The sequence below is a fragment of the Oryx dammah genome, unplaced genomic scaffold (assembly GCF_014754425.2).
Source record: "Oryx dammah isolate SB20612 unplaced genomic scaffold, SCBI_Odam_1.1 HiC_scaffold_10, whole genome shotgun sequence".
In the NCBI taxonomy this organism is placed as follows: Eukaryota; Metazoa; Chordata; class Mammalia; order Artiodactyla; family Bovidae; genus Oryx; species Oryx dammah.
In genome coordinates this window covers 39,892,249-39,915,260 of record NW_024070194.1, presented here as the reverse complement: position 1 = coordinate 39,915,260, position 23,012 = coordinate 39,892,249, and the positions used below count along the sequence as shown (strand labels likewise).

The window sequence follows — 23,012 nt, the reverse complement described above, 5'->3', positions numbered from 1 at the left end:
TTCCACCTCTTGTAAGTGTGCACCCCCCTCCCCCACTCTGGCACCTTTGCCCCAGAGGGTGGCAGAGCTGGAGGGAGGAATGCTGGAGCAGCCCCTGGTGTGGGCGGCCATGCCTGTGGTGCAGCCCTGGCACACTGTCAGAGCCCCAGACCCTGCTCCTCAGGCCCGTCTGGCCTCCCTGCCCCGTCCAGATGTGTGTGTGTTCCTGTGTGTGTGTGTGTGTGTTCATAATTGGCTACCTGAAACAGCAGGCAAATACTCACTCTTGGTAGATCTTGTTCCCTGTCCTGACTGGCTTTCACTGGTTTGCCTGGCATTCTCCTTGTCCTTCTTTCACCCCAACAGGAAAGCTAAGGGTGACTCAGTTCATTTCTGAGTCAGTATCTTGCCTGGCCCGTGGGTGGCTTTCTGAGTCCAGTGAATTTATGACTGTTTTTGAATGCCCTATGGCTCCCAAATCCACACCCCAGTTCTACTCAGGGTTTTATCAATACATGGTCTAGTCTATGGCTCCACCGTTATTCCTTTGTCCTTGGCTCTGTGTGTGTATATATATATATATTTCCCCTGCAGCTGCAATAGCCATTCCAGCTGCTCTTCAGTTTAAGCTTAGAGTTAAGAACAGGCACCAGTCCCCAGGCAGCCCCCAGGTTGGTTGGAATATTGCACAATTGGTTTTCTTTGATCACTCTGGATTGAGGGAAACAACTGGGGGCTGATCAAGAGTGCACTGTCCCAGGCAGGAGGAGGGTACATGTGAGTAATACACGATGAAATTTCCTACCATTCTGTTCTGGATTTTTCCTAATTGTGTGTTCACTTTGTTGCTGTAGATCTTTGAGTGTTTTCCAGAGATCTTACTAGGTTTTTCAGCTGCTTTCTCTTTCTTTTCTAGCCTTTCCAAGGGAGAATTCATTCCTCTTACTTCACCATTTTGCTGACATCACTATATATGTTAAATTTTATTTAACTTCACCACACCCCCATATATCAGTGCATCACAATTTCCCTTACTCTTTCAAAATTTGTTATAATTTATGTAGCTTATGCAGGAGACTCGGGTCGATCCCTGGGTCAGGAAGATCCCCTGGTGAAGGAAATAGCAAACTACTCCAGAATTTTTACCTGGAAAATCCCATGGCTGGAGGAGCCTGGTGGGCTACACCCCATGGGGTTGCAAAGAGTCGGACACAACTGAGTGACTAACATACATATAGTTTCTTGCATTTTCTTCTATGAATAATGTTCAACAAGTTAGTAAATTATGTAAAGTATGTATCAGTTACATTATGAAAGTACTCTGGGTGTGTGCTAAGCTGTTTTAGTCCCATCCGACTCTTTGCAACCCCATGGACTGCAGCCCGCCAGACTCCTCTGTTCATGGGATTCCCCAGGCAAGAATACTGGAGTGGGTTGCCATGCCCTCCTTCAGGGGATCTTCCCAACCCAGGGATTGAACCCAGTGATCGAAACTCTACATCTCCTGCATTGGCAGGCAGGTTCTTTACCACTAGGGCCACCTGGAAAGCAAGCGTACTCTAAAAGTTATATAACTAAGTACAACATTCTCTTTGCACACTGCACATGGTATGCTAAAGCTATTAATAATTAACCTCCAATAAATACCTTTCCAAAATGTCTGGTTTAGGTATCCTGTTCAGGATTTCACCACAGTCAGGTCTGTAAAGCAAAATAATTTTGCTGGTGGGAAATGCAAAAAGGAAAATTTACTTTCATTTGAAGTTTTGATTCTTTATTAAGGGATAACATCTTCAAAAATGCTGTTATCACTTTTACATTTTGTGATGTGTGTATGTGTGCTGTTTGTACTGTAAGATAGTTGTCTCAGTTTATGTTTGATTGAGATTGGGCCTATAATAGAAAATATAAAAGATTGGTGTGTGGAAATTTCTAGTTTAACTAATGGTCATTAATTGCTCAGCCAATCTCACTTTATATAAAACTTTAGGTTATACTGATTAAAAAAATCAAACAAGTTAACTCTCTGACTCCATGGGCATTAGTTTAATCACACTTCTTCTGCAATGCATCTGCTAACAATGGACAGTGCAGCTGGGGTGTTACCTTCTTGTTATTTATAACCTCTGAAAGCAGAAGAAAAAATCAATCTGCTTACTCAGGGAACAACAGGCAATGGATCCCAAAAGCCAGAAGGTGAAGCTTAATGATGGCCACTTCATTCCTGTCCTGGGATTTGGAACCTATGCACCTCCGGAGGTAACAGTAGTGGTTTGGGGTTGAGATATAAATAGTAGTGGATGTGACATGAGCAGAAGGGACTTGGGTTGTCAAGCACTGAGCTCCTGTGTGACTCTGGGAGGGTCACATGGTTCCCTAACCAGGTTAGAACCATGCCCTGTGAAAGGGGAGAGAACATCCAGTCTCCACTCTGCATCAGCGTCTGAGGCTGTGCTCACCTGCAGATTACTCTGGGTTCCCCTCCAGTTTCCATCTCTTTCCCAGCTTGGCAGAAGAGGTGAGACTTGGCTGTAGAGAACACTGACTGTTAGCTGCTTTAAGTGTGATTGCAATGGTGGGGTTTCGCTGTAGATTTTATTAGTTCAAGAACTCTTTCCTCCTTCCAAAAAAACATGACCCAGAGAAGCTTTTAGGTGGAAGGTCCTGAAGATGAGGTGACTGAAAAATAATGGCAGAAAATTGTTTTTCTACTGTGGGGTGCCTGGTAGGTGCCAGAGCAGAAACACTTCAGCTGTGTTTTGCCCTGTGCTTCTGTTTCTGTTTGGAAACTTCTGATGGGAACTATAGTATCATTTGAGGTGATGAGATGCAATCTTACAGGCCACGTTTTGTAATGTATCTTTGTGTTTTGTAATGTGTTTTCATTTAAGTATTGTTTTCAGTGCTGGGTTATAAAAGAGGAGCTAGTGGACAAGTCTCTATACTGTAAGCCAGAAAATTTGCTATCCATCTTGTGTTTATAGTATGTAGTTGAGACAATGGACTGGTCCTTAAACTTTAAGCCTCAAATTTTTCATCTATAAAACAGATGGAAATAATTAGATACATTTTGGAAACATAAGACAGTACTTTGTTGTACAAATCGGGGTGAGGGGAGGGAAGAGTCCAGGCTGTTACTGAAGCTCATTGGGTTCATTCCTTGATATACACACAAATACCGGAGCATTTAAGAAAATCCAGGACCAACCCTAACAGAGAGAAGCTACACCAACTATCTACCTCCTTGAAATAGGAACGAGTCGGAATCACATAAAAAGAAATGTAATATTATTCAATATTAAAAATGAAATTAATCCTGTCATTTTGAACCACACAGATGAACTAACTTTAAGCTAAATGTAATAAGTCATAAACAGAAAGACAATTACTGTATAATTTCCTTATAGGTGGAATCTAAAACAGTGGAACTCATAGAAGAAAGAGTAAGGTATGGTGACCAGAAGCTGGGGACAAGTCTAGGAAAAATGAAAAGATGTTGGTCAAGGGTACAGACTTTCAGTCCTAAGGTGAATAAATCTGAACACCTGTTATATAGCACAGTGACTATAGTTAAAGATAATGGGCTATATCTTGCGATTTTGTAGAGACTAGACCTTAAATTTTCTTAAAACATGCCATAAATTTAAGTATGTGAGGTGATGGATCTGTTGCCTAGGTTGACTGTGGTAATCATTAGCAATGTATACTTATATGAAAACATAACTTTATTCAATATATATGGTTTTTAATTGGTGTATTCTGTGTGGCTTCACTGAAGACAGAAGTCTTAGTAGCTTTCACATGTTTCTTGATGCTTTTACCAGGCATTTTACACCTTTGTTGATTTTGCCTCAAACATCTCACAGTATAAATCTTATCCATGACTACAACTTTATGCTGAGTCCTTTGGGTCTTCCAGCAAATCATTGAACCTGGAGGTTGTCTTGGGGTCCTCTGAGGCCTGTGATCAGCCACTGGCCATCTGGGATTGAAGGGTTCCTTAGTGCCCATTTAATCTCTGGCCAGAACACTCAGAGAAACTGTCATGAGTTCATCACAACAGTTGCAGAATGAACCAAAAGCACAAAGAAATGTTGATTCTTGGGAAGATCAATCCTGTGCCTTAGCAATCTCTTAACATGTAGATATTCAACTTCTACCTTGTTGTTTATGTAGGCGGCTAAGAGGGAAGCTCTGGAAATCACCAGATTTGCTATAGAGGTTGGGTTCTGCCATATCGACTGTGCTCATGTGTACCAAAATGAAAAGCAAGTTGGCCAGGCCATTTGAAGCAAGATTGCAGATGGCACTGTGAAGAGAGCAGACATATTGTACACTTCAAAGGTGCTGTGTGTTGAGTGTGTACAGATGTGTGCAAGTGATTTTGCCCAGGTGACAATTATATAATAGGATCATTGTTCGGTGAATAATTGTTTGGTGAACTATTCTTACATACATTCCTGAAGTATTAGAGTTCCCTGGTGGTTCAGTGGTTAAGACTTGGTACTTTAATACTATGTGCTTGGATCTATCCTTGGTCAAGGAAGTGATATCTCACAAGCCAAGTGGTAAGGAAAAAGTTACATAATGTGTTATTAATACAACTTTCATTCTTTAACCTCTGCAGCTTTGGTTAACTTCCCTTTGACCAGAGTTGGTCCAACCAGCCTTGGAAAAATCACTGAAAAATCTTCAACTGGACTATGTTGATCTCCATGTTATTCATATTCCAGTGGCTCTGAAGGTTAGAACTTTGTGTGATAACATCAATTTTATATTTTGCGTTAGAATGTGCATCAACTTGCATGGATGGTTGAATTAATGGATGATTACTCTAGAGTAGAGTCCCCCAAATAATCATTTGTGATCATCTTTTTACTGAGTTTCTTTGAATCCCTTACATGACTCTTAGGGAAAGTATTAAATAACTTGAGTTTTTCTACCTGCAAAGCTTGAGAAATAAGCCAGTTCTGCACACAGTCCTGGTTATGACTCCTGAGTCTCTGGGGATTTCATGAACCAAGAGTTTGGTGTAGTTGTGGTGAGCATGACACTGCCTTACATTGAACATGATGTGTTTACCTTGTCTTTCACCCTTTCAAGTTGAGCATATTTGGTGGTGCTCCCTCTGGGTGGGTCTAAATCTCATACCTTTATAGGGACTTGGAAGACCTTGCCTACACTCTTGCCTGTCTTCAGGATGACATTTGTAGATTGCACTTAGCCAATAAGAACAGTTTACTTGGAATTCTTGATTTCAAGTTATAGAAATCAGCTTAAGTCATCTGATGCAAAATCGCTTGGTGGACTATGTAGATGGCAAGTCCCATCACAGACAGATTTTAGGAGTTGCAGTACTCTTCAGAAATGTCTCCTAATTTCTATGTCTTATCATGGCTCTACTCATGGTATGGTTTATGTTTACTGAACATTTTCCATTGCTGGCAAATATGGCCTTGGGGCAGTTCAAAGCTTGTGGTCACGAATTTGAGAGCTTGTCTGGATCTTCCACATTCCATATCTACCTAACTTGAGACTTGCTGGTTCATATGCCTGCCCTAGGGCATCAGATCCTCAGAGGGAAAAGGAAGTGATTGCAATATTTATGCTGGAAATAAAACCCATGTAAGGTCCATCTAGTCAAGGTTATGGTTTTTCCAGTAGTCATGTAGGGATGTGAGAGTTGGATTATAAAGAAAGCTGAGTGCAGAATTGTTGCTTTTGAACTGTGGTGTTGGAGAAGACTCTTGAGAGTCCCTTGGACTGCAAGGAGATACAATCAGCCCATCCTAAAGGAGATCAGTCCTGGGTGTCATTGGAAGGACTGACGTTGAAGCTGAAACTCCAGTACTTTGGCCACCTAATGCGAAGAGCTGACTCATTTGAAAAGACCCTGCTGCTGGGGAAGATTGAGGGCAGGAAGAAAAGAGGATGACAGAGGATGAGATGGTTGGATGGCATCACCGACTAAATGGACATGAGGTGAGGTGAAGTTGCTCAGTCATGTCCAACTCTTTGCGACCCCATGGATTGTAGCCTACCCTGCTTCTCCATCCATGGGATTCTCCAGGCAAGAATACTGGAGTGGGTTACCATTTCCTTCTATAGGTGATCTTCCTGACCCAGGGATCGAACCCGGCTCTCCTGCATTGGAGGCAGAGGCTGTAACCTCTGAACTGGTGATGGACAGGGAGGCCCGACGTGCTGCCGTTCATGGGGTCACAAAGAGTCGGACGCGACTGAGTGATTGAACTGATCTGAACTGAACTTACTACCAATTCTAGCTCAGGAGAGGCATTTCAAAATAGACAAGTACAAGGAAAAGACAAAATTCACAGAAATCATTGAGTCACTTTTAGGACCTAGAAAAATTGTATTTATTACAATATATATTAAGTATTAGAGATTAGAATAAGTGTCCCTCCTAAAGACACTGCTTACAACTCCATACACAAATCACTTTGCAGATATTAGTATCTAGAAAGTTGTAAACCTATCTCATGGATGTTTAATTCCTGATGCCTGTCAGCCTGGATGTTGGGAAATTATTTTGTGACATCTCTAAAATGCCGGCTTCTGTTCCAATGAGGGGAGGAATTATTTCCAAAAGATGAAAATGGAAAACTTATATTTGACTCAGTGGATCTCTGTCTTACGTGGGAGGTGAGTCCAGGGAAGAGAGAACCAGGGGAGGAGCCAGGAGAGGGGGAACCTCCTTCATTTCTTCCACCTGTGAGAATGGGCTGTGGGCCATCAGACTCAGCAGTTCATGAATCTAAGGGTTGTGATGCTGAGGTTGTAGGGAGGAAACCATTGCTGAAATGCTCCTCAGAGAGGAACGAAGGAGGAGAATATGGGGCAGTAAGACAGATATCTCTTTCCTTCCATGTGATATGGCTTCTCTAGAGTTTTTCTCAGGAAGAGACAGTAATTCTTGTGTCACGACTATTTCCCTTTTTCTTCTTGATAATCAATGCTAATTAATTCTTGATGGATAATGGTGATTACCGATGTTTTTCAGCATTTATTCTTTCTCTATCATTCCATGTAATTGTTCACCACCTCTCCCTCCCAGGCCCTGGAGAAGTGTAAGGATGCAGGGCTGGCTAAGTCCATCGGGGTGTCCAACTTCAACCACAAGCAGCTGGAGAAGATCCTGAACAAGCCAGGGCTCAAATAGAAGCCCATCTGCAATCAGGCGAGCAGCTCATCTCCTCTCCCTCCTGCTCTTCACAACCTCCTTCTTGCACTGGAGCCTGACGTCTATCTTTCCTCCCCTCCTGTTCATCTGAACTTGGTGGACAGAAGATTCTTGAGTGCAGAGCCTCTGTCTGGATGGTGTGCATAGAACCCAGAATGGTATCCCTGTCTGATAAATTCAGGTGGAAAAGGTGGGGAAAGCTTCCAAGTAAATTGAGGGTAGAACCCAGAACTTAGAATAAGGCGAAGGCATTTTTCTGAGATGAAAACATGACCAGAAATTGGACTGGAAAGTGCCTTGTAGCAAACTGTGTATAGGAAGGAAAACCATGAAAAGATGGAATGGGAAGTAAATAAAAAATACAAATCATGTAAGACTGGCTTAAGAATTAGTGTGGAATTTTGATGACTAAATCCTTAGTCTTGGGGGTCTCATCCTCTATGGGCCTTCAACAGGGGGCACAGAAAAATAAAAAGTGCTGGCGATGATGAAAACTGTCCAGGTTAGAGGGTGAAGTTAAAGGCTCCTGGTAAAACTGCTGCTGCTGCTGCTAAGTCGCCTCAGTCATGTCCGACTCTGTGCAACCCCATAGATGGCAGCCCACCAGACTCCCCCATCCCTGGGATTCTCAAGGCAAGAACACTGGAGTGGGTTGCCATTTCCTTCTCCAATGCATGAGAAACTAACAGGAGATAAAATATTAACTCTGAAACGTTTACTCAGATCTAGAGCCCATATTTTGACTACTCAATCTTGGACTGGTTCTCCCATCCATTTACATCATAAAATTAACTATATAAACACACTTTTCTCTATTTCACTCTTGCTGTTGATATTTCAAGTTTCCAGTTAATGTTACAGTTTTTCCCTCAGCGTATTTTTCACCTTTTAATCATTCTCTGTCCTGTTAATATTACCTTTTTATTTCAGGTGTCAGCAACTGGAGGGGAGGGTGGCAGATATCTGCCCAAAGGCCGACTCCCCCGCATGCTCGACCAGGAGAGGGTGAGACCATTTATAGAGTGTGTGTGTGTGTGTGTGTGTGTGTGGCGGAGAGGGAGGGGTGGGGGGGGCTGCGGTTACATGCAGAAACAGCATAGTCATCTCTAACAGTCATCTTCACATTGGTCATCAGTGGTCTGACTAACATCACCTTGGTTGTATTAGGTACAGTTAACCTATAGTTTGGGATGCACTTGATCTGACACTCTTCTTGTTGGCTTTCTACAGGTGGAATGCCATCCTTATCTCAATCAGAGCAAACTGTTGGATTTCTGCAAGTCACATGATATCGTTCTTATTGCCTTTGGTGCTCTGGGATCCCAATGAGTAAAAGAATGGTACTGAATCCTATTGAAGATAATTGGAAGTTTCCCTAAAATTCAAATTTTGATGGAATAGTTTACATTGTATGGTACTCAGATAGCTCTGCTAGGCAGTGGGGAGAGCGGGGAGGGATGGAATGAATTTTTCTTTTTTATTTCCCCATCACCCAGCCTGTTTTCCACATTGTATTAGCTTGTCAACTCACTAGTAATAAATGTCTGCATTAAGATCTACATATAGTCCCCTAATTGAGACCAGAGACACAACATTATGTCATGATTTACTTATTTACTAACCAAGGAACACATTTCTAAAAATAGATGTTCCAAGCCTCTTATCTTATGTCTAAAATTAGGATAATAATATATAACTCATAGATCAATCATGATAGAAAAAATTTCAATGAACCATTTTTGTAAACATCTTTAGGCCTGGCGTGCTGCGATTCATGGGGTCGCAAAGAGTCGGACATGACTGAGCAACTGAACTGAACTGATAGTAGAATAATAATGAGATAAATGTCTCTTACTTTGAGACTTCTCAATTTTCATTAGTACCTTAGAAAAGTGAAATTTAAAAATGATCCCTGTTTTTTTTTTTTCCTTCTGTTTCTCTATTCATGCTCTTGATAATAGAAGAAAAACAACTTCTCAGAATTAAAGAACAATCCACGAGTTTGGCAGTCCTGGTCTCAACTCAATAATGCATTACACAGTTGAGGTTCTGATTCAGCTTGTCTTCAGCTCAGCCGTGGAATTTGTATTTCTTACAAGATCCCAAGTGATGCTAATGCTGTTGGTCCATGGACCACACTTTGAGAAGCACTGTCTACAGTGGACCTTCTTGGTCTATTTAGGAAGTCTCTTCTCAAATGAGTCTCAGGTCCTCATCATTTCTGAATTTCATTCAAGGGTGAACCTGAACCACCCTGTTCTCTTGGAGGACCTAGTTCTCCAAAAAAAAGCACAAGCAAACTCTAGCTCTGGTTGCCCTTCGCTACCAGATACAACATGGGGTTGTGGTTCTGACTAAGAGTTTCAACAAGAAGTGGGTCAAAGAGAACATGCAGGTGATGATAAGTGGGTCTGTGGGCAAAGGGCTCCTAGGGAATATCCTTCACAAGGGTCATCCTTTGTCCGTCTCTCAAGACTTGCCTTGAGTCAAGATGAGTTACCTATTCTTTCCTGTGCATGAAAGCCTTGTGTGTATTCCTTGTGGTTTTCTCCACCTGATGTGGCAACAGGAGAGTTGGCATGACTGGAGAGGGTTACAGTTCAGTTCAGTTCAGTTCAGTTCAGTCGCTCAGTCATGTCTGACTGTTTGCGACCCCATGAACTGCAGCACGCCAGGCCTCCCTGTCATTCACCAACTCCTGGAGTCCACCCAAACCTATGTCCATTGAGTCAGTGATGCCATCCAACCATCTCATCCTCTGTTGTTCCCTTCTCCTCCTGCCCTCAATCTGTCCCAGCATCAGGGTCTTTTCAAGAGTCAGCTCTTCGCATCAGGTGGCCAAAGTATTGGAGTTTCAGCTTCAATATCAGTCCTTGCAATGAACACCCAAGACTGATCTCCTTTAGGATGGACTGATTGGATCTCCTTGCAGTCCAAGGGACTCTCAAGAGTTTTCTCCAACACCACAGTTCAAAAGCATCAATTCTTCAGTGCTCAGTTTTCTTCACAGTCCAACTCTCACACCCATACATGACCACTAGAAAAACCATAGCCTTGACTAGATGGACCTTTGTTGACAAAGTAATGTCTATGCTTTTTAATATGCTGTCTAGGTTGGTAATAACTTTCCTTCCAAGGAGTAAAAGTATTATAATTTCATGGCTGTAATCACCATCTTCAGTGATTTTGGATCCCCCCGAAATAAAGTCATCCACTGTTTCCCCATCTATTTCCCATGAAGTGATGGGACCAGATGCCATGATCTTAGTTTTCTGAATGTTGAGCTTTAAGCCAAATTTTTCACTCTCCTGTTTCACTTTCATTAAAGTTGGACAGAAAACAGAGATTTTAGTTCCAGTGCTATGTCTCCAATTTATTTTATGTCACATTGTATGGATGATATCTTATTGTCTTTTCTCAATTGATGAAATTGCGTTATGTGATTTTTTTTAGGCCGTTTTGTGTGTTTTAACAAAATACTATACACTGACTGACTGAGAAAAAATTGAAATTTGTTTTTCACAGTTCTGAAGCTGGAGTTCTGAGGTCAGGGTGCCCATGTGGTTGGGTGATGGCCCTCCTCCAGGTCACTGGCTTCTCCTTTTATCTTAACATGGTGGAGGGGCCAACAGAGGTCCCAAGTCTCTTATATGATATTGTTTAAATCTCATGCATGAGGGCTCTACGATTATGTCCTAATAACCTGTCAAAAACTCCTTTTCTAACACCATCAAAATGTGAATTTGGGGGTAAAAAATTATGGCAGTGATCTTTAACCTCCTAATTGTGGTTTTATCTTATATTTCCATGAATACTGTAAGGTTTTACTTCACACATTTAATCTCCTTGAGTTTCTGCTGTTGCAAAGTTTCTGTTCAAGACTGTGCCTACTATTGCTAAGCTGTCTGTGTTTTAATTTCTGTCTAGGAGACCATTATTGTACCCTTGGTGTAGCTGTACAGGAAACTCTCCCCAGTTTTACAATTTAATGCAGAGATCATTTCTGCATCTTTTGATTCTGTGCTTTGACAATCAGCCAGCACTCAGCTAAGTGGTTGTCGTCTAGGCTGGGCTCTCTTGGGCATTTGCAGTTCAGGGCTTTACCAGCTGGATGTGACTCTTGTCAGAGGAGCCTGCATGCTTCTCTGTATATTTTTTCATATATATTTAGCTAGACTTTGACAACTATCTCAGCACAGCCCTATGATCCCAAGTCAGTCAGTCAGTTGAGTTACTCAATCATGTCCGACTCTTTGCAACCCCATGGACTGCAGCACGCCAGACTTCCCTGTCCATTACCAATTCCTGGAATTTACTCAAACTCATGTCCATTGAGTCAGTGATGCCATTCAACCATCTCATCCTCTGTTGTCCCCTTATCCTCCTGCCTTCAATCTTTCCCAGTATCAGGGTCTTTTCCAATGAGTCAGTTCTTTGCATCAGGTGGCCAATGTATTGGAGTTCCAGCTTCAGCATCAGTCCTTCCAATGAATACTCAGGAATAATTTCCTTTACGATTGACTGGTTTGACCTCCTTGCAGTCCAAGGGACTCAAGAGCGTTCTCCAACACCACAGTTCAAAAGCATCAATTCTTCAGCACTCAGCTTTCTTTATAGTTCAACTTTCACATCCATACATGACTACTGGAAAAACCATAGCTTTGACTAGATGGACCTTCGTCAGAAAAATGATGTTAAAAGCTTTTTAATATGCTGTCTAGGTTTGTCATAGCTTTTCTTTCAAGGAGCAAGTGTCTTTTAATTTCCCAATTATGATCCCAAGCTAGGGAGTAGGAAAAAATCCTCTTCATGCCTAGGCTCAAAACTAACTCACCATTTCTTCTGGCAAATTTCACTGCCCAATGCAAGTTATGGGTCAGGCCAAGTCAAGGGTCAATTATATAGTCCCCTGAAAAATTGTTTTTGTGTTTGCATTCAAATTTGGCTATGAAATACACCTGGAACTGATTTTCTAATATGATATAAAATGATTACCTATTTTTTTTAAATTTAAATGGAAATCTAAGTGTCCACATTTTCCACAGATTTTCACTGCCAACTGTCTCATATATCAAATGTTTATAAATACAATTCTGGCCTCTCCCTTATATTTAACTATTTAGTTTTCTGTACTCTGTTACAAAAGTATAAAATAAGTCTTGCTTTTCAGGATGGCATATTTTTCTTCTTTAAGGATATCTTGATTGCTCTTGACTAGCTATTTCTTATTTCAAACTTAGTATCACTTTACTGAATTTCACAAAATAATACATGTTTAAGTCTTTGGTTCATATTGCACTGAAACACTACATCACTTTGGAGAAAATGAATTTCTTGACAAAATGAGCTTTCCATTTAAAAATTATGATATGAATTTTTAATTATTTATGTGTTCTCTAATGTCTTAAACACTTCATAACTTTCTCCACAAAGGCATTTACATAAAGTTTTTTAGGTTCAATTATAGGTAATTACCTTGCCAACAAAGGTCCGTCTAGTCAAGGCTATGGTTTTTCCAGTGGTCATGTATGGATGTGAGAGTTGGACTGTGAAGAAAGCTGAGTGCCAAAGAATTGATGATTTTAAACTGTGGTGTTGGAGAAGACTCTTGCGAGTCCCTTGGACTGCAAGAAGATCCAACCAGTCCATTCTAAAGGAGATCGGTCCTGGGTGTTCTTTGGAAGGAATGATGCTAAAGCTGAAACTCCAGTACTTTGGCCACCTCATGCGAAGAGTTGACTCATTGGAAAACACTCTGATGCTGGGGGGGATTGGAGGCAGGAAGAGAAGGGGACGACAGAGGATGAGATGGCTGGATGGCATCACCAACTCTATGGATGTGAGTTTGAGTGAACTCTGGGAGTTGGTGATGGACAGGGAGGCCTGGCGTGCTGCAATTCATGGCGTTTCAAAGGCTGCAATTAATGGGGTCGTAAAGAGTTGGATAAAACTGAGCAACTGAACTGAAGTGATAGGTAATGAGTATGTTTGATATCAGATTCTTGAATAGGCTTTCATGGAGGAGCCTTCTTCTGACTCTGCTGAATGCTGTCACCCTTAGGGTGTGTTGGGGGAGTTAATTAGTCTAATGTTAGCTCAGATTCAGTATTGAGTCAGGAGTGTCCAATGACCGTGCTTGGTAAAAGATTTTAATTTGTTTGTTTTTTCAAGTGATTCACTTAGAAAAGGGACTGATGCACTGTAACGTTTGTGAGGTGGACAGTGAAGGAAAAGGTGTGGGAAGGAGAGGTGAGAACTCAGCAGAGGTTCCTAGGCTTGTTCACTTGGAAGCTGAGGACAGACACACTTCCCTGTCCCCTCTTCTTGTCTCCATCCAGCTGGAAACTCCTCCAGTCCCCAGGGGAAGGCCAGTTCTTGGGGGGAGTAAACATGGTTCTTTCCTTTCTTCCAGGTGTTTGACTTTTAACTGACTCTGGAAGATATGAAAGCAATTGATAGCCTCGACAGAAATAGAAGATACTATGAATTTCTACCATAAGTGACTTGCAGATGTTTCACACATATGTTATTTTCTATAGCAGGCAGTTCAGCAGGGGAACTAAGTTTTTTAAAGCTTATTTCTTGGAAGACAGTCCTGATTTCCAGCATAGGAATAAACCAGGGGCTTCCTGCAGACCTCACACCAGAGGTTTCCTCTAGGACTTCATCTCAGACCAACCAAAATGTGATTGGAGCCCAAAACAGCGTATCAATAAAATCCCGAGTTCACATCATAGTGAATTCACTACTTTGTGCCCTTGATCCCTGTGCCTGGTGTACCTCCTCTCAGGGCTGAGAGACTCAGGAAACAGAGGGCACAGTGTCTGCAGCCGTGTTCATTCAAGGACTTGTGAACATGTTTCATCTTTAATTCTTTTTACATCAGGGGAAAATAATTATATTAATAATAACTATATAATAATGAGTCCATCATGCATTACATTCTTGTTTTATTGTTTTTGTTTAATCTCTAAGTCCTGTATGACTCTCTACCATCCCATGCACTATAGCCCAACAGGCTCCTCTCTACTTGGGATTTCCCAGGCAATAATACTGGAGTGGATTGTCATTTCATTCTCTAATGGATCTTGCTACCCTAGGGATTGAACCCAGGTCTTCTGCTTGGCAGGTGGATCCTTAACCACTGAGCCACCTGGGAAGAAGGCATTCGTTATTCGTTAGGCATTATGCCTAACAAAATTACAAAATGTATTGTTGATATTTTTTATGAAGGATGGTCCCATGAAATCCAATATGCATCTGTGCTACGAAGTCACAGGGGGCCTGCTTCCACCCTGTCCCCTAAGTGTCTGGTGGATTTTCTCCCCAATGGGCATTTTTTTCTCCAACACATCATCCATTTCTTTCAAATTGGTTTCCAAATTGGCTTTTTTTTCCCTTTTACAACTCCTACATCCTCATCGTTGTTATCTCACAAAGCTGAATTACCAGTAGATCATGAGCTTAACTGACCCTCCAGTGAGTGACTGCTGTGTCCTTAGCAGGACACACCCAGGTAAGATCATCTGGGTCTTCTGCTTTCTTGAGTAAAGACTCATGCCTGTGTTGTATCTGTTCATCAGTGATCCATCCACTGTGGAGTCCCTACCTCTCGTACTTTGACTTAGTCACTAACATGGGATTCCAGCTGCCTAATTACTGCAGGAGGATGTCAAGACTGAAGAGACAGATGACTGATCAAACAGGGAGAAGCTGGAAGGGAGTTTAGAGAGAAGGGAATACAAATTATTGGTGAAATGAAGATTTTGTTTCCAATGAAGGATCTCAAAACTCTCCCTATTGCTTGTAAGCTGTATCATGCTTCTGAGAAAAGCCATGATGAAAGAAAAAACGTGGAAGTTTATTTTTCTGTACTTAGGAGCTTTTAAGTGTAATTCTATATTCTTCTTCATTAGGGTGTGAATGGAGTGAATATCACATGTGGATGTTGGGACTGGATGTGCAGGTGCCGTGTGCACATGGAACAGACACCACATGTGTGCTTGTCGGGGGAGAAGGAGGGATGTGTTTGTAGATTTAGAGTTTTAGCCCATCCTGACTGCATCATAGAGTAATACTCTATGACAACATGACTGATTTAATAAATGAATCTCCCTCCTTCTCTTTCAGTGGTGTTGGTCACCCTGAGTATCCATTCTCTGAAGAATATTGACTCTCAACTTTCACTGAGATTCTTCAAGATTTTCTTTCATCACTTTTGTACTTGGTGGAGGTACTTAAATGAAGTGCCTGAACTTTTGAATGCTTGCCTTTCCTTTTTAAAAAATAAAAAGTTCATGAAACCATAAAGACTTCAAGTAAGACTCTTGTTTCTGATCATTAAAATAATACCTCCAAATTATAGAAAATTTGGAAAATAGAAGGGACCAGATAGAAAATAAAGATCAGTTGTGTTTACCCATTTAAAAATACTTACCTTTGGTATATTTACTTTATGATTTTCCTACACAAATATGTGCATTTGTTTACTTAAAAAGACAAATAAACTTCAATCGACAGATTGTATACATCTTTTGAAACTTAGCATAAGTATCTTGGTAAGCTAAAAGAATGATTTTAAAAAATTGGGTGTTGTATTTTACTTCCTGTAAAGCAGCACATTTTGCTCATTTATATAATTTCTTGTCTGCCCATGCTTAGCATTTTGATGAATCATTATATATTTTGAGTTCGTTCATTGGTCATTCAGCAAAACTTTATTGAACATTCTTTAGAAAGACATTGTTTCATCAAAAAATGGCAATAAGTGAAATAAATTCTTGAGTCTTTAGTCTCGTGGAGAATGAGACTGTGAATGGTACCAGGAGAATTTAGCTATTAGAAATGGGTATGTGTCTGTTGAGACAGTTCTGCATAATGTTTTGCATTTCTGTATATCTGTTCAGCAGAGACACCAACTACCCTTGGTCCCACACAACTTTTCATTTCTACAAAACAGCCTTGAAGATAGAGACAGAGATTCCTGCATTTCTCTGGAACAGAAAATGCTTATTCCAGGAAGGAAGAGTGTTCATGGAACATTTAAGGGCCAGCAAGTTGGCTGATGTGGGTGGAGTTTAGTGAGGTGGGGAGACAGGAGCTGAAGACAAGTCAGAGAGCCAGTGGGGCAGGGGGTCCTTGTCACATAGGCTTTTAAAGGACTTTACTGTGAGGCAAATGGAGAAAGATACTTCCAGAACACTGCTTCTCGGGCCCCTCTCTGATAGCTGATGGCCACCATGGCCTGTCTAGACATCCTGCCTGTCTGAACCGCCTCTGTACCCTACACTGCCCACTCTGCCCAGCATGGGCGGCCCTTGCCCTGGGGGGAGTAAACTGGATCCAGAGGCACTGAAGGGGTGTCTGTGGGCTGGGGGGCACACAAGCTGCCCAGTAAACTGGCCAAGTCCTGGACAATGTCCAGCCGCCTCCTCAGCATGTTCCAGGAGCATAAGCGGGTGCATGTCTCAGGAGAGGGGTCAGGTTCCCAGACCGCTTGTGGGTCCAGCTGGGTTCACAGTAGCTGCGGGGCTGCGACCTCCCGGGGTTGTCCCAGGGCTGCAGTGCCCAGTGTCTGGTGTACACAGGTCTCTCCAGGGAGGACCTCTGAGCCCCTGTTCCCCCTTCTCATCTGGGGCCCTCTTGTGGGCTCAGTTCTGATCTGCTGGCTTCTCTTCCCTTCCCACCAAGCTCCATAGGGATGGTTCTTTACAGCCTTGGTGTGGAGGAGTCTTCCTGTTTGTGTCATGTGTTTTCAAGAGATGGGACCCCCTAATGTGCTTCTGGGGGAGCTGAGCTCAGCGACCTCTTGGGGACCTGGAGCTCCTCCCCAGGACAGTGTGTGACACTCACTGTGCTCTAAGTGTGGCTCCTGTGATTGTTCAGGAAGAATTGGTGCCGATTTCTTTTCTTCCTTTCATGGATCAGGCTTCCCAGGTAGGGCAGTGGTAAAGAATCTGCCTGACAGTGCAGGAGATACGAGTTGCATCCCTGATCCAGGAAGATCCACTGGAAAAGGAAATGGCAGCCCACTCCAGCATTCTTGCCTGGAGAATACCATGGACAGAGAAACCTGTGGGGTTCATGGGGGTCACAATAGAGGGGTCTTGACTTAGCGACTAAACAGTAACAAAAATAGTTTCATGGTTCATGTTTTTCTCTCTTTTTTCCCTCTCTGTCTCTTTTTTTAGATTTGTTGTTTCACCTTTCTTTACTGTATGCCTTTTCTCTCTCTCCTTCTGTGTGTTCCTAACTGGGTACTTGGACAAGTACAGCACACCCACTGTTTGCAGATTGGTACCACATCCCGTTTGTCTTTTGCTAGCGGATGTGGCGTGTCCCTGTTCTGAGGTCAGCCCAACAGGAATCTAAGGGAAGCTCAAGTCAATTCTGAGTCAACGACTTACCTGGCTCATGAGTGGTTTTCTGATTCTGGGAAATTTATGATTGTTTTTGAATGCCTTATTATCCCCCCAATCCACATCCCAATTCTATCATGGATTTACATGGTCTGTGTGTGTTCCTACCCTTAGTCCCTGGCCCTGGTCCCATACATATCTATTCCCCCTGCAGGTGTAATGAGCCACTCCAGCTGCTCTTCAGTTCAAGCTCAGACTTAAGTGAAATGGACACCATTTTCCTGGCAAGCTCCAAGTAGTGGAAAATATCACATATAAGGATTTCTGTGATGAGTCTGCTTTGAGGGAGGCAGCAGGGTGCTGAGCCGCTGACCTTTACAGATCAAGATGGCTCTGTTCAAGTCAGGGGAGAGATGAGTGTAAATAAAAACATACAGAAATGTTCTTCCAGTCTTTTGGATCTTCCCTAGTTTCACGTTTGCTTTGTTGCTGTAGATGATTTTTTGACTGGTTCCCAGAACTCCGACGACATTTTTCAGCTGCTTTCTTTTTCCATACTTCCCTTTTCGAGGGAGACGTCACTCCTCCTAGCTCACTATTTTGCTGACATCACTCTATGTGTTAAATTGAATTTTCCTTCATGACATCTGCTTGTACCAGTGCATCATGGTTTCCCTTACTATTCCCAAATTTGTTGCAATTTCAGTTGTTTATTGTTTTTTCTTTTATGAATAATGAACAAACTGTGTAAAATATGTATTGGTTACACAATAAGAGTACTCTAAAAAGTTATGTAACTTAGTTCAAGGTATAAACACTCAAGAGTCTGTTTGAACCTGCACATGGTATCCACAATTTGTTAATAATTGATGTCAATAAGCACTTTGCCAAAATGTCTGGTTTTGGTATCCTTTTCAGAATTTCACCCTAGTCAGGTCTGTAAAAGCTTCTCAGGTGGCCCAGTGCTAAGAATTCACCTGCTAAATAGTGACACAAGAGATTTGGGGTTGATCCTTGGATCAGGAAGATACTGTGGTGTAGGAAATGGCAACCTACTCCAGTACTCTAGCCGGGAAATTCCATGAACTGTGGAGCCTGGCAGGGTTTAGTCCATGGGGTTGTAAAAGAGTCAGACATGACTTACTGACTATACCTCTACCACCATAGGTGTGTAAAGCAAAATAATTTTGCTGCTAGAAAATTTAAAAGGCAAATTTGGTTTGTTTCACATTTTGATTCTCTATTAAGAGATTACATTTTGGAAAATGCTTAATAATCAACACTTCTTAATTGTGTGATAAGTGTGCCTTCCTATACTATGAAGTAGTTGTTTCAATTGACATTTGATCAAAAGTGGGCTTCATAATTAGAAAAGTGAAATGACTGGTATGTGGAGGTTTCTGTGTAATATTTGGTCAATAATTGTTGGCACATCTCATCATTATATAACTGAAGTTATTCTGATTAAAAAAAAAAAACTACCAATGTAATTGGCTTAATTTCTCTTCTTACCCTATGGGCACTGGTTTAATTCTCTCCTCCTCCAATGTATCTGCTAACATTGGACAATCAGCTAGGGTGTTAACTTCCTGTTATTTATAACCTGTGAAGGCAGAGGGAAAGATCACTCTGCTTATTCAGAGGTGAAACAGGCAATGGATCCCAAAGGCCAGAGAGTGAAGCTTAATGACGGCCACTTCATTCCTGTCCTAGGATTTGGCACCGCTGAAACTAAAGAGGTAACAGAGGTGGTTTGGAGTTGAGATATAAATAGTAGTGGATGTAACATGAGTGGAAGGGACTTGGGTTGTCAAGCACTGAGCTCCTGACTAGCTCCTCTAGCCACTAACCAGGCTAGAACCATGTCCTGTGAAAAGGGAGAGAGTATCCAGTCTTCACTCTGCATCAGGGTCTGAGGCTGTGCTCACCTGCAGATTACTCTGGGTTCCCCTCCAGTTTCTGTCTCTTTCCCAGCTTGGCACAAGAGGTGAGACTTGGCTGTCAAGATCACTGACTGTAAACTGCTTTGCTTTGAGGGCGATTGCAATGGCTGGTTTCTCTGTGTATTTCATTAGTTTCAGAACTGTTAACTCCTTCAAAAATGATGTGATCCAGAGAAGTATTTGAGGTGGAAGATCCTAACGATGAGGTGAATATGAGCTAATGGGATAGAACTGCTTCTCTACCATGGGGTGCCTTGTAGGTGCCAGGCAAGACACTCCAGTTGTGTTTTGCCTTGTACTTCAGTTGCTCCTTGGAAACTTCTTCCAATGGAAAATATGGTGTCACTTGAGGGGATAAGCTACCATCTTACAGGCCATGTTGTGTTATGTATCCTTGGGTGTTGTAATGTCTTTTTATTAAAGTGTAGTTTTCAGTGCTTGGACAGAAAAGGGACTAGTGGACAAATCTCTAGACCTGAAGCCAGTAAGTTTGCTGTCCATCTTGTCTTTAGAGAATGCAGTTGTGACAAGTTCTGATCCTGAAACTTTGGGTCTCACTTTTATCATTTGGAGAACAGAAGGAAATATTCAGAGGCATTTTGGAAAGAGAAGACAGGACTTTGCAAATTAGGGTGCAGGGAGTAAAGTGTCCAGGCTAGTACTGAAGTTCACTGGTCCATTCCTAGTACATCCCTGAATGCCCAAGTGTTTAAGAAAGACCAGGACTGAACCCAACAGAGAGCAGTTACCCTAATTATCTACCTCCTTGAAATAGAAAAGATTCTGACACATGAAAAAGAAATAGAATATTATTCAGCATTTAAAACAAAGTTAATACTGCCATTTGAAATTACACAGGTGAACCGGGAGAAGTTTAGCTAGGTGAAGTAAGCCAGAAATAAAATGACAAATACTACATGATGTCTTTGTGAAAAGTGAAAGTGAAGTCGCTCGGTCGTGTCTGACTCTTTGCGACCCAGTGGATTGTAGCCTACCAGGCTCCTCTGTCCATGGGATTTTCCAGGCAAGAATACTGGAGTGGGTTGCCATTTCCTTCTCCAGGAGATCTTCTTAACCCAGGGATCAAACCTGGGTCTCCCTCATTTTAGGCAGATGCTTTACTGTCTGAACCACCAAGGAAGTCTCTTTGTAGGTAGAATCTAAAATAGTGGAACTTATAGAAACAGAGAGTAGAGAAATGAAGACAAGAAGCTGGAGATAAATCTGTGAAAAATGGAAAGATGTTTGTCAACAGTCTAGACCTTCAGTGATGTGAAGAATAAGTTGGTGACCTGATGCACAGCGCCGTGACTATAGTTATAAATAATGGGTGATACCCTGAGATTTTGTAGAGATTAGATCTGAAGTTTTCTTACAAAACCCCTAAAGTAAAGTAAATGAATGAGGGATCTGCTAAATAGCTTGACTTTGGTGATCATCAACAATGGATCCTTATATGAGAACATCATTTTTTATACCTTGAATAGATACAGTTTATATTTGGTGTATTCCAAGTAGCTTCGCTGGTAGACAGTGGTCTTAGAAGCTTTCACCTTGCTTCTTGATGCTTTTTGTTATTGTTGTTTTCCAGTCACTAATTCATGTCTGACTCTTTGTGATCCTATTGAAAGGTTGTTGTTGAATCACGCAAAGACACCGGGATTCTTGGCCCCCAGAGGAGAAGAATTCAATCTGGGGCCAGAGACGAGGCTTGATCACTCAGAGCTTTTGTGTAATGAAGTTTTATTAAAGTATAAAGGAGATAGAGAAAGCTTTTGACATAGGCATCAGAAGGGGGCAGAAAGAGTACCCCTCTGCTAGTCTTCAGCTGGATGTTATATAGTCACTAGCAGTCTGTTAATGAAAGAAAGGAATGTCTTAAAACTCAGAATGGCACCAGGCCCCTCACCCATAAAATGCATTTTGGGATAATCTTGGCACCAAATGGTTCATCATGGGCCATAAAATGATTAACTTGAATCTTGAAGAAGGGCAGATCACCATACAAACAGTTTCATTTACATAGATTAGGGGAACAATATCTGAGTATAACATACTGGTTTGTCAAGTGGATTCTAAGCCAAGAGGTGGAACCAACTTGAAGACAGAGTTTGGGGTAAATGCATAGTACATTAGCATAGCTTAAGACAAATATTTCCATAAGAAAAAGGCATTGGTTATCTCTAGATTTGAGTATAGTTAACTTCAGGTGAAACCAGGTGTCATTATGGCAACACAGTATTTTAAGAGAAACATTCTTTTAAATTTGTATAGAGAAGGAAAAAAATTGTTTGTTTCCTCCTGCTGCTTAAGAGAGATAAAAATGTCTGATACTTGCAGGCTATTTCCTCGGTTTGCAGACCCCTGGCCTTCCTGCCTGTTACCCTCTCACTATGGATTGCAACAGGCCAAGCTCCCTGTCTCTCACTATCTCCTGTTGTTTAGTGTCTTTACCATATACCTTATATCTTTTAGATTTTGCTTCTAGAATCTTGTAGTATAAATCAAATTCATGACTACAACTTAAAGCTGAGTCCTTTGGGTCCACTGAACCTGGAGGTGGTCTTGGGGTCCTCCGATGACTGTGATCGACCACAGATCATTTGGGATGTAAGGGTTACCGGGTGTGTATTTAAAATCTGACCGGGAATGTTCAGGGAAACTATCATGTGTTCAGCACCAGACATAGAGAACTAATCAAAGATATGAAGAAAAGTTTTGGAAGATCAAAGGTTGCGCTAGCAATCTCTTAATCATGTGGGTATTCATCTTCTACCTTTGTTGCTTATGTAGGTTGCTAAGAGTGAAGCTCTCGAAGTCACCAAATTCGCTATAGAGGTTGGGTTCCGTCATATTGACTGCGCTTATGTGTACCAAAATGAAGAACAGGTTGGCCAGGCCATTCAAAGCAAGATTTCAGATGGCACTGTGAAGAGAGAAGACATATTCTACACTTCAAAGGTGCTGTATGTTGTATGTTGAACATGTGTACTAGTGAGTGTGCCCAGGTCACTATTATATAACAGGATGATGTTTGGTGAAGAATTGATTGATGACCTATGCTTCTTGGTATATTCTTTAGGTATTAGAAATCCCTGGAGTTCAATGTTTAAGACTTGGCACATTACTATCATGGGCCCCCATTCCATCATAGGTCAGGGAAGTAATATCCCACAAGCCATGCAGTAAGACCAAAGGAAAATTTCCTAAATTATTATTAATAAAATTTATATTCTTTAATATTTTCAGCTTTGGTGCACTTTCCTTCGACCAGAATTGGTCAGACCAGCCTTGGAAAAGTCATTGAAAAATCTTCAACTGGACTATGTCGATCTCTATATTATTCATTTTCCACTGGCTATGAAGGTTGGATATATGTGTGATCACATCAATTTTAAATCTTGTGTTAGAATGTGCGTCAATTTGCATGGATGGTTGAATTAAGATTTTTCTTAGTAGATTGAAGGGATGATTACACCAGAGTAGAATCCCCAAAATAATAATTTGTGATCATCCTTTTACTGAGCTTCT

At 41.6% G+C, this 23,012-nt stretch overlaps 1 protein-coding gene and 1 pseudogene across 4 annotated transcripts in view; both read left to right on the top strand.

Moving 5' to 3' along the window:
• Positions 1 to 598: 598 nt before the first annotated feature.
• Positions 599 to 15,759, top strand: LOC120869474 (annotated as a pseudogene).
• A 3,379-nt stretch (positions 15,760 to 19,138) lies between these two features.
• Positions 19,139 to 23,012, top strand: part of LOC120869469 (dihydrodiol dehydrogenase 3-like) — a 40,300-nt gene continuing 36,426 nt past the window's right edge. Inside the window, exons 1-3 of one of the 4 annotated variants that reach the window (XM_040248813.1) lie at positions 19,139 to 19,277; positions 22,275 to 22,442; positions 22,731 to 22,847. In XM_040248813.1, the coding sequence (XP_040104747.1) occupies positions 19,194 to 19,277; positions 22,275 to 22,442; positions 22,731 to 22,847 (369 nt within the window). In that variant the 5' untranslated portion in view covers positions 19,139 to 19,193. Of the gene's footprint in view, positions 19,278 to 19,333; positions 19,526 to 22,274; positions 22,443 to 22,730; positions 22,848 to 23,012 lie in introns of those variants that run through there. The other 3 variants (XM_040248812.1, XM_040248814.1, XM_040248815.1) reach the window with 3 other exon arrangements.